The 17,605-nt window shown below is 53.2% G+C and overlaps 4 protein-coding genes across 4 annotated transcripts; 2 read left to right on the top strand and 2 right to left on the bottom strand.

Annotated features, from left to right (window-relative positions):
• Positions 1-1,344: 1,344 nt before the first annotated feature.
• On the top strand, positions 1,345-2,445 carry CLAFUR5_03507 (uncharacterized protein; the record flags this gene model as incomplete). Its single annotated transcript, XM_047902655.1, has 2 exons — positions 1,345-1,567; positions 1,613-2,445. The coding sequence occupies 2 exons, from the start codon at positions 1,345-1,347 to the stop codon at positions 2,443-2,445; spliced, it is 1,056 nt and encodes a 351-aa protein (XP_047757811.1).
• Positions 2,446-3,167: 722 nt separating this feature from the next.
• Positions 3,168-12,017, bottom strand: CLAFUR5_03508 (UPF0648 protein; the record flags this gene model as incomplete). The annotated part of the gene is made up of 1 exon (XM_047902656.1): positions 3,168-12,017. One exon carries the CDS (start codon positions 12,015-12,017, stop codon positions 3,168-3,170), a length of 8,850 nt encoding a protein of 2,949 aa, XP_047757814.1.
• A 646-nt stretch (positions 12,018-12,663) lies between these two features.
• CLAFUR5_03509 (COP9 signalosome complex subunit 5) lies at positions 12,664-13,775 on the bottom strand (the record flags this gene model as incomplete). Its single annotated transcript, XM_047902657.1, has 2 exons — positions 12,664-13,700; positions 13,754-13,775. 2 exons carry the CDS (start codon positions 13,773-13,775, stop codon positions 12,664-12,666), a joined length of 1,059 nt encoding a protein of 352 aa, XP_047757815.1.
• A 208-nt stretch (positions 13,776-13,983) lies between these two features.
• Positions 13,984-17,389, top strand: CLAFUR5_03510 (DNA polymerase delta catalytic subunit; the record flags this gene model as incomplete). Its single annotated transcript, XM_047902658.1, has 2 exons — positions 13,984-16,586; positions 16,651-17,389. The coding sequence occupies 2 exons, from the start codon at positions 13,984-13,986 to the stop codon at positions 17,387-17,389; spliced, it is 3,342 nt and encodes a 1,113-aa protein (XP_047758571.1).
• Positions 17,390-17,605: the final 216 nt, after the last annotated feature.

Genomic DNA, 17,605 nt, shown 5'->3' on the forward strand with positions numbered 1-17,605 from the left:
TAGGCGTCTATTAGTCCTACTACGTATACTCCTCAAAGGAAGGCCTTAAATACGCCTAGTAAGGCGTTAATAGGGGACCTCCTACTTACGAGCTACTACAGTAACTAGGGGTCGATTCTACTACTCCTAGTACTACTCGTAGGCTTTAGTAATAAGGTCTTCCTCCTTATAGTAGATAGGAGCAACTATAATAATAACTTTATTACGGTATAATACGAAAGAACGCGTATATCAAGGTGTAGGAGTAGGGATTATTATCGAAGTAGTAGTTATTATTAAGGTGGCCGACACCCGCTTCGCGGGTGGGGGAGCGACACGGTTAGCTGAGGAAAGTCGTGGAAACCTTGGAAGTCACATGGTCCCGACTCCCGACTCCCGACTCCTGACTCCTGACTCCCGACCAGGCGAAAGATGGCTGGGCTGGTGATGTACCTGCGCGATGCATACATGTACACTCCTGACAGATGACCTCGCACTTTCTGCATTGCTTCATTGCTTCTCGTCGCCGACGCTTGCAGCGCATGTGGCAGGTGCGATCTCGTGCTGCATCATCATGTAGCATTCTCGTCTCGTGGCCCGTCCTCGCCGCCATGCAGATGGGCAATATGCATGTAGGATACATGTAGGTACTCGGCAACGTGTCTGTGGTGTCGCAGCCTCGCAGGGCTCGCAGATCATCTGGGGCGCAAAGCACCAACGTGAAACGCATCCGACTTCTTCTCAGTTCTCACCTCTTCACCTTCGCCTGTTCTGGCCACAGGCGGCTCACAACCTAGGAACACCTGGCCTGGCGTTTCAGCAAGAGTGACACCGGCGGGCCGTAGCAAGCCCTGGAGCAATTCTACGCATGCGGCATCCACCACGCTTCATCCTTGCGCCAACTCCAATGATACCTCCTACCTCATCGTGTCCTTGGCTGATGCCGTAGCTGCCTTCTTGCACGTTTGGAGGTAAGGATCATGCCCGCAACAAGCTCATTCAGATGGCCTTGCACGGTAGGTACACCAACGGCTTAAAACACTTCCTTGACCTCGTCCGCTGTGACGCTCCCGCAAACGTCTGGCCCTCTCTGGATACCGCGGTCTGACACACTGCTGGGACACACTGCCCTGCCCTTTACCATCGCTGGACCGCAACGAGTGCGAGACTGAAAGACCTCCCATCGGCAGAGCGTAGAGCGTTCTCCATCCACTTCCACTTTCTTTCCACCTCGTAGCTGGAATCTAGCAGTATTACTTGATCACGCGTTCAGGCCTCCCAACGATTGTGACATACCAACCTTCACCTCACGTCTCGCCAACAAGATTCGCTCTCAACGCCGAACTGCTCGATACGACGTAGCTGATGGCTGCTAACGACAGTGAACCATCGTCAGGCTTTTTCACGTACACATCATCTTACGCGCCGCTGTCTACGGTATCAGCGGCCACGCCCACGTCGAGCATCCCAACGACGAGCACGATTCCAGCATCTGGCACAGCATTTACTGGGCAACAACCCAACGATGACTACTCATCCGGGCTATCGAGTAGTGCAAAGAAGGTAGTCATTTGCACTACAACTATCGGTATGTTCTTGCTTGTTCTAGATGACGGCCGCTGACATCCTGTAGGAGGCACTCTCATCCTGGCACTCCTTATGTTTGCCATGTGGCGCAAACGTAGAGGTGCATCATACTCTGAGATAGTTCGCTTCCGACCACAATCGAATCCTGACATGACTGGGCCCTGCTCACTAAGTGAAAGCCTGACAGCGTTGCCCATTTACCGCTCAGAGCGCTTTTCGGTGAGATCTTCGAGACATTTATTGGCCGGTGCTCCCAAGCCTCCGAGAAAGAGAGCTTCGAACGGGTCATCACTGGCGAAGGATCTCTGTCCACAAACACCAGAACCTCTCGTACCTTCCAGGCCACATACATCAAGATCGGGCAAAGCTCTCCGCCCCAAAGGCTCGCGAACATTCCTGAACGCTACGCCACCACGGCCGTCCTTGAATGAGCCAGAAAAAGCGCTCACAGCTCATCGCCCGAGCGAAGAACTGCCCGTCATGGGCCACTTCATACACTCCAAGACGTCTTATCACAACATGAAGCAGGAGCGTCCGTCAACCGCGCCCAACCAACACCCTAACCTCCACCTTGAAGCACCCGACGCAGCTGATCGCTGGAGCTGGACCAATTCGCAAGCACCTCCGACACCTCGAATCATTCCACCAGGCCGGCTCTCATTCTCAGCGCGGAGCATTCGCTCCATCTCATCATGGGTCACAGCCGGCAGCAAGAAGAAGGACGACGAGCCGAAAACGCCTTCACCACTACGACCAAAATCCAAACGACAAAGATCGCGGCAGGAACTGCTCAAGAATCATGCAGTGCAGCCAATTCTAGCGCCGCCGCTAGCTAGGAACAGGCTGTCGAAACATCAAGGTGGAGGTATACATCGATGAATGGGAAGTTTGTCTTCGATCTTCAAGCCGAATCCGGACTCTTTGATTCCTGCGCCGTTGAGTCCGAGGGTGGAGGAGGCGGGGCCGGGGACGCCTGCGAGTATCGAGATGAGGCAAAATGCTTGAAGGAAGATGTCTTGGTGATGAAAAATGGAGGGGTCATGCTTCTGTGTCCACGAACTTTTGGGGACAATGGCTTCAAATCAGACGCAGGAAGTCTGATGTGCTGGAAAGCTCCAGTACACGCGCGAGCGCGATACACCACTCTTTGGACTTTGTAGATGTTGAGATACCCATGGTTGAGCGTACTGTAGTGTTTGATGGCGAGAGGAGACTCTTTGTAGCACATAGATGTACGAGACATGACGTTGACCTTTCAGTCAGCTTTGACACAATACTAACAGCTCACTTTCCATATTCGTGAAAGCATGTGCGGACTTGACAGATCAAATAACCATAAAGCAAAGTATGTACAAACCCACGAAGCTGTAAAAGCGACAAGATCTAGAACTCTGTGGCCGTCCCATCATACACCTGGACTCAATTTACACTCATAGTGAGTGCCAATGCCTCCGTGTCTCCCTGATAACCGTCCTGTAGTCCCATCCTGTTCGAGAAATAAAAGCAGCCAGAGGGTATCACAAAGCTCTTCTATGCCGCTGCCCGCCTCCCTCATACCATGCGATGCAACGAAGAAACAACCAAAGGAAATGCTTTCCCCCCTAGTCCCGAAAACGACCCAAGAGCTTCTGTGGCCCCAAGAGAAGTTTGCTCTTGCGTTTCGTCTCCTCATTGTCCTCCACCGCCGAGCTCTCTGCCCCATGGTTCCCATTCGTGGCCTGCCGTTGACGCAGTCTCTCGCTGAAGCCGGATAAGTGCCTGGTAATGCTAGTTGCCCGGGGACGACTACCCTCAGCATCGCTGTTGGCTGCATTGTGCAGGGCACGAGGAAGTGGGCGTGGTGTTGGATGAGGACTGTTCTGCTCGCTGATACTGCTGCCATGCATGACCTGATCAGGTGCTGTGTCGCCTGAGAATCTGGGCTCGCTGACAGAGCGCGAAGGCGACGAGGTAGTGAAGCTCACGCTACTAGCCAGGTTGCTACTAGGTGGCCTGGCGCTCGCAGGCCGACCGGAAGTGTCGTCGAAGCTATCTTTTTGAATACTACTCGTCTCCGAGCCATTTGGGCCGGCAGTGCGGAATTGCCAGTCTGGCGGGCCTGGAAGGAGTTTCGTTTCGCTGGCGCTCGGGCTCATGAATGTGCTCCTATTCGCAAGCTCCCTAAGCCGGGACTGCTGTTGTCGACTTGGCTTGTGATGGCTGAACTTGTTGCCAATGATAGCGCCTGTGTGGCTGATCAAAGATCGTATGAAATCCTTCTTGATCTGCAAGGCCAGGTCCAGATTCGACCAAGTCTTGTTGCGATACTCTAGCGTGGGCAGTTTGAAGACCAGACCGTGCACGTCTTCTATGTTTCGTTTGCCTTGTCCCTTGTACGATAGACACAACACGATGCCAGGTATCTTGACGTAAGCCAAAGTCATGTAATTCGACGCTCTGGTCATCATTTGCGTCAGATCATCTGACGTCCCTTCCTTGGACTTGTCCTTGTCTTTCTTCTTCTTATCGTGGCTGGTTGCGCGCCCAGACACACGCTTGTCACCATCGACGCTACCGGCGGTGCTACGCATTGTGCTTAGAGAGCGCTCACTAGGCGACCTTGCCATGGGAGATAGACTGGTCTGCGACAGAGTCTGTCGTGAAGCCAGTGCTCGCTTGCTTCCTTCTTGCGACTTGTTCGAGTGCTGCCAGATTGCGAAGCCATGGAGACCAGTTTGATTCCCGTTGGGAATCCCGAGTCCGCGCTGATAATTCTTGCCCTTCTTCTGCTTACCAAGCGTAAGTGTTGGCCTCATGCGCTGCTCAAAGGAACCTGGTCCGTTGCGCTCGCCAGCGTAGTTGTTCGGGTCCGGCGACTCAACTCCAAGTACAGATTGCGAATCCTGCGGCCCTGCTTCACCAGACTCGTCTTCTTCCTCTTGTGTCGGTAACATGTTCTTGACCATGAAAGGCGAAAACCCGCCGCCGTCAAAAGCATTGCCACCAACACCTGGAAAGATGTACTCGAACAGTTTCTTGGCGACTTCACGCTCGACTTGAACCTTCAAAGGCACCAAGTCGACTTCAAAGTAGTCCATGACGGGGATTCCGGCAATGGCCTCAAGCATCAGCCAGTGGACGCGTAGCATCTTGGTATTCCCCAACCGGCGACCACCTTTGCTCTCATCCGTAAACGGAGTCAAGATCTCCGGGTAAAGGGCATTGGGCAGTAGATTGTATCCATTGATCAAGCCAATCTCCATACTGTTGTAGTTGGACCCGTCGTAGTTGTCAGTACGATCGAACGTGGCGTTCTTGAGCTGAAGCTCCATAAGCGACTCGTTCTTGTCTCTGATGAGATGCCACGCAATCTCCTTCGATGCAATATGCAAATGAAGCATGCCCGCAGAGTCGTCGGCGCCTCGAGGGTTCTCTTCATGCTGCTGGGATGTGGTGATTGCTTTCATCATGAAGAAAAGCTCGTCCTCACAGCTTGCAAGATCTTGGTCCATGGCAATGCGATCCTTCCAGCCTTGACGATCAAGGTATTTCTCGTTGACCTGGAAGTGCATCTTAATTTCCTCGAGTTGACGGATTCGCTCCTGCAACATCTGTACCATTTCGGGCGTACCAGACAAGTCGCTGAAATCGGATGCTAGCATGATCTTCTCGAGCCGCTCGCTACGCGTTTTCTCGAGGGGCTCATTGTATAGCAGCAGATCCATCACTATGATATACAATGCGAAGTACTGCGTAGAATCGCATATCGCTCGGAGATGCGGAAATTCCAGCCAGACATGATCCATTCGACTTTCTGCTTCTTCTGCACTTTCTGCGGTCTTTGGCTCACCGCCAGAGATGTCGTCGTTGTACTTGAGACGCAAAGTGTTGTACTTATCGAACCTCAAACTGGCAGAAGTTCGATGGACCACACGATTGAAACCATAAGGATTGGTCTTGAACTCGAACATGATCTCCATAGGCACCCAGGGAGGCCAGTACGTGCCAGCTTTGACACCATATCTGTTAGCAGAGTAGAAGTGGAGGTACTCAGTCGTGAACGTCTTCGCGCTGGTGACAAACATTTGCAGACTGTCTGCAGCTGCATTGAAGCGCCGTTGAACCAGTCCACTGACGTCGTCGTCGACTTTGTCCTTCTCCATGATCTGGACAACTTTAAGTTGCATGCCCTTGGCAGTGACCAAGACTGCAGATTTGGGGTTCTTCTCGCTCTGCAGCTGTACTTGGGGCGCGATCAGGCGGAAGTGGTAGGTGTTCAGCGGCGTGAACTCAACCGAGATGTCATCATGGCCGCCACCACTTTGTCCTGAATCCCATTTCTCCGCGAAAGGCTCGTCCGCGTTGACAAAGTTGCGGCCATCGCGAAGTAGTTGGTCGATACGACCCTGGACGGTGGCTTCATCGTCAACGTTTGGTGACATAGCACTGTACGTCGTAGCGTGCGATTTCTGGCGAGTTGGCGTCGAGGACTTCTCTGCCTTCTCTCGCTCCTCCAGGATCTCGAGTATAAACTTGACCGCGCGCCGTGACATGTAGTAGACGAAGCCACGACGCTGGCCGTTCTGATGGATGTAACGCAAGATGATGTTTCGAAGGGAGTTGTTCCACTTGATCTGCGCGTTATGGACAATGAAACGATTGTTGAAGTCGCTAGTGTAATCGGCGAGGGGCGCTGAGTCCATGTTGGACATGCCGGGATCTTGTCGGCGGGTATTCTCGTGTGCCTCAAAGAACTCTTCGCTGGTCTCAAGATCGGGCACAGCGGATGGGTCGTTCTCGTCAAGTCTCTGCAGCAAGTCATTCAGCATTCTTTCAAGAAAGTCGTGCTTGCCTTGCAAGTGATCCGTATGGCTCTTCAGCGTGTTCAGTTTGTCTTGAAGCGCCTGTTTCTCCGCCCTGTCGGCTTGTGGCTCCTGGACGAATTTGAGCTCAGCTTCCCCTACAGCGCGGACATTCTGCGCCTGTTTCTCTTTGATCGACGCCAAACGCCTCTCAATGAGTTCGGTCTGCACTCGTCGCGGATCGTTCTTTGCCGACATCACGCAATAATGGGTAGGCTCGTCGCCGAAAGGACTGGTCCGAGACGGATCAGCTGCGATGGTGCCGTTGTGGTCAGTCTGGCGGAAGTACGTGAACCTTGGGGCGTAGCCCAGCGGCAGAATCTTGGTCTCTGGATCAGCTTCTGCAGGTAGTATCCAGTCAAGCTCCACAAAGTCGTCCATGTCGATCCACGTGAAGTCGTTGTCGGGTATGTCAAACTTGGACATGTCCACCAATGGTGCTTGACCTTGCAGCGAGGCGAGCGTATCATCATTGGCTTTTTCGATGTCTTCTGCACTGGTACCTTCTATGTTCGCAGACAGAGCACGTAGATCGGCGGAAATGAAGTCTAGCTGAGCTTGGTTGATGCGCATACCGCTTGTCTGCTTGCCTCGCGCGCCCTCGCGATCTTTGAGGTCAAAGTGCTCTCGTCGTTGGTGCACATCGAGCATGAAGCTGTCGAGTCTCATCTTCAGCCCAGTGGCCGAGACAGTCTGTGCTTGGTAGTCCTCGGCATCCTTGTGCTTGTAGACGTGGCTGATGAATAGCGGCGAGAGCAGCAAGTTGTATTTGAGCGTGGCAAGATGACGGCCGAACTTCTTGCTCTTCTTCTCGGTCACACCCCATAGTGGTCCTTGCCGAATTGGCAGAGACATCACGCCCGAGAACATCGACCACCAGTTGAAGAAGTGTGAGAAGAATCGTGGTGTCAAGTGCACCGAGTTGTAATTGTTTGACGGCTTGATGTTAGACACAGACCAGTCACGGTCATGCGGCGCTGCGACAGCGATGGACATGTGGATGTGGTGACTTCTGAACCCGCGGTAGGCATCATATTCTTGGCCCTCGACACCTTTCGCACAGTCAGGATGCTTAAGGACCACGTCGTAGTGAGATTTGAAGTCGAAAGTGCGCTTCCCGTCTGCCAGATCTCGCTCGAACATCAGACCTGCGAGCCAAGTGACCTTACCAGAAAGCTTCATGACCACCTTCTTGAATACTGCATCTCGACGACCAGTGCTGGAGCCACTTCCAACGCTTGCATCGTCACCCTCCTGTAGCTCTTGCGAGCGCCGAGCATAGCTGTTAAAATCCGGTATTGCAAGGAGGTATTCTCCGCTGTCGACCTTCAAGAATCGACGAGGATCATCGTGCTGGGCAATGCTCCAGTTCACGTCGTTACGCCACACCATCACCAGACCAGCACCAGTCCCTGTAACGACATATGGATCTCGAGAGCCTTTCAAGATTAGGTGGACATCCCCATCGCCTTTCCATGCAACATTGACGCGGGAATGGAAGGTCAGACGGATCTTGTCCCAAAACCCGACCCTGTCAGAGGGATCGATAGGTGGCTTGGTGAAGCTCTCCAACACCTGCATGGTGTCTTGAATCGCCGGTTGGTACGATGTTGACCAAGCGATCTTCGTTGGGTTACTGGTATTGATCTCGAACTTGATGTCCGAGTAGGTTTTGACCGCAGAAATCGTTCGTCTGACGTCGATGAAAAAGCCGCTCGACCCATGGGCCATCTTCTCCCGTGGTACAACCTCTACATTGACGCTTCGTTGCGACTCGATGTCTCTGAACTCTTCAGCTATCACAAAATCGGTCTTCATCGATGCTGCTGGCATCCTCGGGGACTGCCCACTACCCAGAGCAGGAATGTGTAAAATTGGCAGTGGATAGTCGCGAAGCTGTATCCTGGCCTCGCCCATGGTGATGTGCAAACTCATCGGCAGTAGTAGACCATACTTCATGTCCCTCGGCATACCTTTGCCGACAGTGTGCAGAAAATTCGGATAGTCCTCTATCGGGAAAGAAGGTTTGTCGACAGTGATACTCAAGTCACTGATGGCGATAACCATCAGTCCTGGTCTTCTGCTCCAGGCCAATATCGGCTCATGCTGTTCTACGTCGTCGTCAAGCTCGTCATTGACGCCGAAGACTTTCCTCATCTCGCGGATGGCGTGGCTTTGAAAGCACTTTATGCGATCAATGCGATGCTTCCACGACTGCGCGTTCAGATGATCCAGTCTCTCTCTTGCTTTTTTGAGAGACACTGTCGAGCCTTCACTGATGCCACATTTCCCTTCTGTGTCATAGCGCATCTTACGCCGCGACTGCCGCTGACTGTTCTTTGGACTGGGAGAGTTCCCGCCATGACTTCGACTCCGACGATGGGTGACGTGTGGCTGCCGTGAGTCAGAGCTGGATTCCTCGCCAAGCTGAGCAGACTGCGCACGTAGCCTCGAGCTACCACGAACGGCAGAGCGCGCCATCCTTTTCTCCTTGAGCCTGAAAGCATCTTCCCGGGCTAGTCTTTGTTTCTGCTCCATCAATCCGGCTCGGTAGATTGCGCCAAGCTTCCATTCGAACAAATTGTCTTCGATATCAAACAAGAAGATCTGGGTACGAAGCGTAATGCGAGGTACGTGCTTCGTACCTTCTGGCTCCTTGGTAAGGATGTATTCATTCGTTCCAGTGATGAAGTGATGTTGCAATTGCTTGGTTGTCTTCACCACGTTCGTGATGTTATCGAAGATCGAGTGCACAACGAGAGAATTCGGTATCGAGATGCGGATGGACTCCGTGACCACATCGACGGACTTTTCGTGCACACTCTGCTTCCCAACCTTCCGCTTCACCTCGCGGAGGTCAAATCTGAAGGTTTTGATGCTGATAACTCTGCTCCAGGCTGATTTCGTTGCCGGTGCCCGGACATACATGCGAGCCAGTTTGCTCCGTAAGAACGGTGTTGACCAGCGATGCCTTCCGCACTCGAGAGAAAATATCTGCAACATCATGGGTGGATCCGCAGGCATGCGGCCCTTGATCTGCACCAGGCTCGCTTTGAAGTCCATTGCGGTAATTTCGCGACTTGCGATCTCTTCTAGAGTTGGATCTGCCACGGATAGGCCAAAACTTGTCGATCTTGCGATCTTCGGCTGAGCGTGCTCGTCCTCCTTCTCCCGGTCGAGGAAGGTTTTCTTGATGATCATGGCGGCCACACCTACTGCAAAGTGGTTGTACAACGAGTATTGCACCATGATGCTCTTAGCGAAAGAGTTGACGTGAAATATGGGACCGTGAGGATCGGTCGTTGTTGAAAATGCAACTTCGAAGCGTGGCAGTGAAAGAAAGGTCTCGGGTTCAGAATCTTCGATGGAATCCGCGATCAGTCCTTCCAGGTTTTGGAGATGGAATGTCAGCCGCCGACCATCAGCGAAAGTGTGGTATCTCTTTTTGGGCGAAGAGTGTTCTGTAGGCTTGTTCTTCTCCTTGCCTGGTGACTTGAGGGTGATGGATTTTCGACGGGCGGTCATATCTTCTTGGTCACGGGGGTCGTCACGTTGAGCTTTGTATTCGGTCGTCCAGGACTCAAGTTGCAGTCCAAACCCCCGGGTGTCTTTGGAGACCTGCTCGTCAATGCCTGCAAGCTCGAGCCCGAAGTCTGAGCCTTCAAGCTTCAGGTGCTGGAGCCATGCCGGCATTTGGCGCAGAAAGCTGGCTTGTTTCTTCTTGCTGCCATCGTGATGTGCTAGCACGTTGCGTCGCAACTGTTTCACGATTTGACGCACACCTTCGCAGATATCAGGCCGCACGAGGAAGATTGTGAAAGTCTGCGCTCTGCCGGTCGCGATCACAGCAACATCGGGAAGAGCGTTGACATCGACTTGTACTTCCACGAAGTCGCTGTGCAGTAGATCGTGTCTATCACCAGTGGCAGTCTGATAGCACAATCGATGTCTGGAGAGGCGATAATATGAATTGAGGGTATAGTGGTTCTGGCCATCTGTAGCATGAGAAGATTCACACTCCAGTGCGACTGAAGACACCGAAGATATGAGAAGGTCGAAATCATCGTCTTCCGTATTCTTCTTGTCCATGGGCGGTAATGATATTCGAATGACCGGCTCTTGGATAGAAATCTTCAGATGTGCCTTGGGCAGGAGCTGCGAGATCAGCTGATGGTGACTCAACTTGGCGTGACCTTGTCGACCGCCTGAACGCTTCTTAAGGAGTTCTCGCACCAGGGGCAAATGTTTCGGATCCAAGTCGACAGAAGGCGATGTACAGACCAGATTTGCGTACAGGATATTGGTGTTCTTGTCGTTCGGACCATCTGCCCGAGAGTAATGGACAGTCCGAGAAGGCAATGTCGTCTTCACTGTAGCAGTGATCATTGGAATGTACAGCATGCGTTCCGGATGTTCATGACCATCATCGATGCCAGCAGCGATAGCGATGCCAGTAAGCAGAGCCTGGTGCGCCACATCTTTGGGCGAGAAGTACATCCGGTGTGCTGGGCTTTTCGGATCAAGACGCAGGAGATCCAGGCCAAGTTCTTTCATAGCGAAGTTGAAGTAGACATCCCTGTCTGCGTAACCCTTGACCGCAAGCTTCCTCGACAAGCCCACAAATCCGATCGCGAACTGTACCTCCTGAATACCGCGCAAGATTGAAGCAACGAAAGCTCGAGAATCAGAAACGGTTTGTGCTATATGTTCGTTGGCGGGGCCTGGCATTTTGATCTCATCCGCCACGTCAACGAAGGACATGTCTGGCGGTGGCTTCTCTGATTGAGGCTGCGCATACCTACCACGCAGGAGATCGGCGCAGCGTTTCGCATACTCGAGATCATCGAACGGTATGTTGAGGCGACCTAATTTCCAGGCGATCGATGCATCACGAAGCCCCTCACGTTCTTGCTCGAGCATTCCATGGATGTTGAATGTGCAGTAGTCCAGCACTTCGGTCGACTCCCGGCCCTCGGGCGTAAACAGCACACTCCTGACGATGGACTTCCATTCGGCGGGAGATTGCGTTTGCGGCTTGTGCTTGTGATGTTGGAACAGCCTGCTTCTGTCGACCGTCTGTTTCCTCGTGTCGACCGAAAGCGTCACACGCTCCAACCTGATCCGGCCCACGCCCACGATGTCCAGCGTGAGAGCCGTTGCGATCAAGTCCACCAAGCGTAGCCACCGTATCTGCCTGTGCAGCCGCTTGATCTTCTCTTTCGTCTCGGTGAGCCTGCGCCACAGTTGGCCATGCCCATCTTCATCCTTGTGTTCTGCAGGCGTTTCCGGACGAGCCTCCGGAGCTCCACTGGCCTTTTCTCTCCTGCTCTCGTCCAGCGCCTCAAGGTCGACCGTCACGACCAGTTCAGTTATGACCAAGCTGCACCACGTTGGCAGAGCAAAGGTGGGCCGGTGCGGCGAGATGCCTACGCCACGAAGGTTGATCTTGATACCATGGGTGGGGCTGAAGGCGATTCGTCTGAGGCCGCTGTAGCCCACGCGCTGGATCGAGACCCCAGTGACTATGCGCAAGACGGCGAACAGGACAAACGTGCCCAAGTATGCGGTGACCAGCAGCCCGAAGACGAATGACAAGGTGGGTATAGCCATTGCGAACACTCCATTGCGCCCAAACGGGCTGACGACTGTATCTCAGACCCCCACAATTGCTCTGCGTATCATTCTGTTGTCCTTGCGATGCTCATGACGCCGTGAGTGCTAAAGATGGGTGTTTGCGATAGCTGTTGGTAGAATGCCGGCTGCTTGTTCTTGGCCGAGTGAGGTAGAGGGAGAGAGAGGGAGCTTCGCGGAGGGATGAATCGTCAAGACGCACGTGGATGCAAGCAAGAGCGAGAGTGTCCCGTAATCCTCGTCACAAGCCGCTGCCTCTGCTGCTGCGCATTATCAGGGCCGCGCAGAGCATTTGGGGAGAAGGATCTATTGACCACTAAGCGGCACAATGATGCTTTGCGCGGGATTGCGGAGCCAGTCGGACATTATTTAACCTCTGTTGGCGTTGACGATCATTGCACAACATCAACACGCAGTTCAGTAGACTCGAGAGGAAGCTGTATCATCCTGTACAGACATTGTGCGATTCATGGGACTTCTATGGCTCATCTACGCACTACGAAGTGCTCCAATGGCATTGAATGACGCAGACGACCACGCCTTGTCGCGTGTGCTCGAGCCTCGTTCGTCCCATGGAGCTCCGCTCACCGAACGCCACTTAAATCTTTGACCGCGAAAGCCTCCTTCATGCCTCCTTCATCTGAGTGTCGGCACCATTCTCAACCGTGTTCGCGGCCTCTGCTACCTGGGCAGCGCCATCGGCAAACACCTTCTCCTTCACCATGGCTGCCATAAGGCCAATCTTCTCCTCGCTTGCAATCTTTTCTGCCGCCTTGACGACCTTCGCCATCTGCTCCTCACCAGCCTTGCCCTTTCGCGGTGGTGCAAGCGGCATACCGGCCGATCGCTGCTTCACGCCTTCCTGCACCAGCTTCGTCTTGGCTGCTAGATCCTCGATTTGCTTGGTCACGTAGTCGTGGTTGGTGTCGAGCGGCGATGATGAGAGTGTCTGGACCCAGTACTTGTTCCACAATGCCTCAAGCAACTTGCTGTCTAGGGTGGACTTGAAGTGCGATACCTCGAGAGAGTAGTACCGGTTGGCGTGTGCTCCAAAGTCCTGCGCCTTGGCCATGGGTACTGCGGCCATGCCTTCTCCTGCTGACTCCTGGCCTTCCGGCTTGTAGCCTTCTGGGTATGTCCTGAACGCGCCAATCTCCACTTTGCCAGAGCTTACAGTCCGGTGCGGGTCGATCACGACGGCCAGGAAAGGGTCCGAGAAGGATTGCTGTGTGTGTTGTGTTGTCACATCGATGCCAGAGAGCCAGCAGCCGTATCCAGGATGACTGTGGTACCAACCCACCGCGTTCTCCAATTGACCTGCCGCTCTTGACTTTTCCAAGAACTGCACCACGTACTCGTTTGCCTCGTCCTGTGCGTTGACTCGGGTTTCTGTGCCTTCGACTGGTAGCCGAAGCGCATCTGTGACGATGAATGTCTCGTGCTCGACGTAGCCCACCATCAAGCCCATGACCTCGATGTCGCCTCCAGACCGCGCGTGCATGACCATCTTCACCAGAGCGACTGCTGATATGCGCACATACTTGAAGTAGTGTGGATCTGATCGCCACGGCTTCGCGGCGTTGATCTTCTTCTGCGACTCGGCATCGTATTTGTAGAGGGCATCGCGTTGCGAGTCGACTAGCTTAGCAGCGCCATCTGTTTCTGAGGAACATATCAGCGACAGTCTTGACAGTTGATGCCTGGGGACGACTTACCTGATGCGTGCTGTGGAGCCATGTTGGCGGTGGTAGTGGGAATGAAGTGAGTTGGGTGATGAGAGAAACAGCTACCGACCAGTGGGTGTCATACTTGGCCTGTCGGTTGTATCTGGAAAGAGTACTACGTTGTGTTTGTGTCGAAGCTCTCGGATGTTTGGCCAGTTCTAGCGCGAAGCTCGTTTACGCGTGTAGTTCTATCGTCGCGTCTCCGGCTTTGAACTGTCGACATGCACCAGATACATACACCCAACACAATGCCTGGAGTGCTAACACAATCGCCTGCAAAGGTGCCCAGCAAACGCGTGCTGCAGGATACCACACGTTCCAGGCAACACCAACAGGCCTCGCCACAGAAGAAACGCAAGCTCGAGGACTCGAAACCAGCCTTCAGACAACCAGGCAAGAGAGGCCCGAATGGCATTGGGTCTAGTCAGCCCAAGAGCCAGTTCGAAGAGGAGGTCCTAGAGAAGCTCACCCAGAATCTCGGGTCGTTGAAGGAGAACAATGCAGAGAAAGATCAGCAGTGGTCACGGCCGAGTCTCGACGGCTTCAATGAGAAGACAGACACCGTCTCCTTCCAAGCAATCGATGCTGAAGAAGGCACATTACATGGTGGCAAGGCGACTGTCAAACTGTTTGGTGTGACGGAAGCTGGGCAGTCGGTACTGCTGCACGTTACAGACTTTCTACACTATCTTTACGTCGCGGCACCCATTGCATTCACCAAGAATGATTGCGAACCATACAAGCTCTTCCTGGAATCCAGCATGGCACAACACTCCGCAGCCATTCAGTCTGTCCAGATGGTCCCTCGCGAGAACCTCTTCGGCTTTCAGGGCAATCAAAAGAGTCCGTACTTGAAGATCACCGTGACAGATCCAAAGTTCATCAACAAGTTGCGGACCACCATACAAAGCGGCAACGCCAACTACAAGGGGATGTGGAAGGTCGCCGAGGGCGGGATCCTGACCTTCGACAACATTCAGTATGTGCTCAGGTTCATGATCGATACGGGTGTGGCGGGCATGTCCTGGGTGTCAACTCACGGTGGCAAGTATCATATGATCCCCGATCGCGATCGTCAGTCAACTTGCCAGATTGAAGCGCACTGTCACTACCGAGACCTCATTGCACATCCTGTTGACGGCGAATGGCAGAAGATGGCCCCTCTGCGTGTGCTCAGCTTCGACATCGAATGTGCTGGCCGCAAAGGTGTATTCCCAGAAGCAAATGTCGATCCAGTCATCCAGATCGCGAACGTCGTCACTAGATATGGTGAAGAAAAGCCTTTCGTGAGGAACGTCTTCTGCATGGATACGTGCAGTCTGATCGTCAACACACAAATTTTCGAGTTTGGCGCAGAAGAGAAGATGCTCATGGCATGGCGAGACTTTGTCGAAGAGGTGGATCCTGATGTGATCATCGGATACAACATCTCGAACTTCGACTTCCCGTATCTCCTGGATCGTGCTGCGTTTCTCAAAGTCGGCAGATTCCCATTTTTGACTCGCCTCAGAAACATGAAGTCGATGGCCAGAGACACCAACTTTTCCAGCAAGCAGATGGGCAACCGCGACACGAAAGCCACCAACACGAATGGACGACTACAACTGGATCTTCTCCAGCTGATTCAGCGAGACTACCAGCTGCGAAGTTATACTCTTAATTCTGTATCTGCACACTTCTTGAACGAGCAGAAGGAAGACGTACATCACACCATGATTACGGAGCTGTACAACGGCACACCCGAATCCCGTCGAAGACTGGCCGTGTACTGTCTAAAGGACGCGTATCTGCCTCAACGTCTAATGGACAAGCTCATGTGTCTGATCAATTACACTGAGATGGCAAGGGTCACGGGCGTGCCATTCAACTTTTTGCTTTCGAAAGGTCAGCAAATCAAGTTCATCAGCCAACTTTTCAGAAAAGCGCTCGAACAGCAATTGGTGGTCCCTGACCTGAAGAGTGAAGGCAGCGACGAGCAGTATGAAGGTGCTACAGTCATTGAGCCTACCAGAGGATATTACGATGTCCCAGTCGCGACCCTGGATTTCGCATCGCTGTATCCCAGTATCATCCAGGCCCACAACCTTTGCTATACTACTCTGCTCAACAAAAACGCGGTCGAGAAAATGCAGCTCAAGAAGGATGATGATTACATTGTCACTCCCAATGGAGACCTCTTTGCGACGACCAAAGTTCGGAAGGGGCTGCTATCTCAAATTCTCGAGGAACTCCTGGGCGCGCGAAAACGTGCCAAAAAGGAGCTCGCTGTTGAGACTGATCCCTTCAAGAAGGCCGTGCTGAACGGTCGTCAACTGGCATTAAAGATAAGCGCAAACTCTGTTTACGGTCTGACAGGTGCGACGGTCGGTAAATTGCCCTGTCTGGCCATTGCCAGTAGCACTACATCCTATGGCCGTCAAATGATCGAAAAGACCAAGGAAGAAGTCGAGGGCAAGTACACAATAGCAAACGGCTACAGCCATGATGCCCAAGTCATCTATGGTGACACTGACTCCGTCATGGTCAAGTTCGGGCCCAACGACCTGGCAAAGGCTATGGAGCTCGGGCAAGAAGCCGCTGACTACGTCTCGAGCAAGTTCATCAAGCCCATCAAGCTCGAGTTCGAGAAGGTGTACTTTCCGTACTTGCTGATCAACAAGAAGCGATATGCCGGGCTGTACTGGACCAAGCCCGACAATTATGATAAGATGGATACCAAGGGTATCGAGACTGTGCGCCGAGACAACTGCCGGCTTGTGCAGAATGTCATCGAGACAAGCCTCAAGATGCTGCTCATTGACCAGGACGTACAAGGAGCTCAAGAGTAAGTCCTTCCGCGCGAGTGCTGTCGCCTGATCATTCCTCGGGATGTGCTAACTCGATCACAGCTATGTCAAGGAAACCATTGCAGAGCTGCTCCAAAATAGAGTCGACATGTCCAACCTCGTGATCACGAAAGCCCTGACCAAGTCGGATTACGCCAACAAACAGGCACATACTGAACTTGCCGAGCGTATGCGCAAGCGTGATGCGGGATCTGCGCCGGCACTCGGCGATCGCGTGGCCTATGTGATGGTGAAGGGTGCAGCAGGGTCCAAGGGCTATGAGAAGTCCGAAGATCCCATGTTCGTGCTCGAACACAACCTTCCCATTGACACCAAGTACTATCTGGACAACCAGCTGGCCAAACCACTGGGCCGGATCTTTGAGCCGATCCTTGGCGAGAAGAAAGCCGGACAATTATTGACGGGCGAACACACGCGTGCTATATCTGTCGCGGCGCCCACGATGGGTGGGCTGATGAAGTTCGCCAAGAAGACAGAAACCTGTCTCGGCTGCAAAAAGCCACTTGCCTCGAAAGAGGAACAGGGCGGCGCGGTCGGTGAAGAGTGCAGACCCAGGTTTGCTGAGCTTTATCAGAGATCGCTGAGCAAAGTGGCTGAGCTGGAGGTCCGCTTCAACCGACTATGGACTCAGTGTCAACGCTGCCAAGGCAGCATGCACAACGAAGTGATCTGTTCCAGCAGGGACTGTCCAATCTTCTACATGAGGATGAAGGCGAAGAAGGACGTCGAAGACGCAGGCAAAGAGATTGACCGCTTTGATCGGGACGCCACATTATGGTAGGTGAGGCGCATGCTGTTTTGGTGGGCGTCAGCTGGGATTGATAGGGTCACACGGCCACCGTTGAGTTTAGGAAAGTAGAAGCCTCCGCGGATTATAAGCATCGCAGTACGAAGGAGTTCCTTGTTGAAAGACAGCAGGAGGGCTCTGCTTGTGTTGCCATCCTTGCTCACACGACTCGCACCCTCGCTCGTGCACGGCGTGAAACGTCTGCAGGCG

This window comes from Fulvia fulva, chromosome 2 (assembly GCF_020509005.1).
Source record: "Fulvia fulva chromosome 2, complete sequence".
Classification (NCBI taxonomy): Eukaryota; Fungi; Ascomycota; class Dothideomycetes; order Mycosphaerellales; family Mycosphaerellaceae; genus Fulvia; species Fulvia fulva.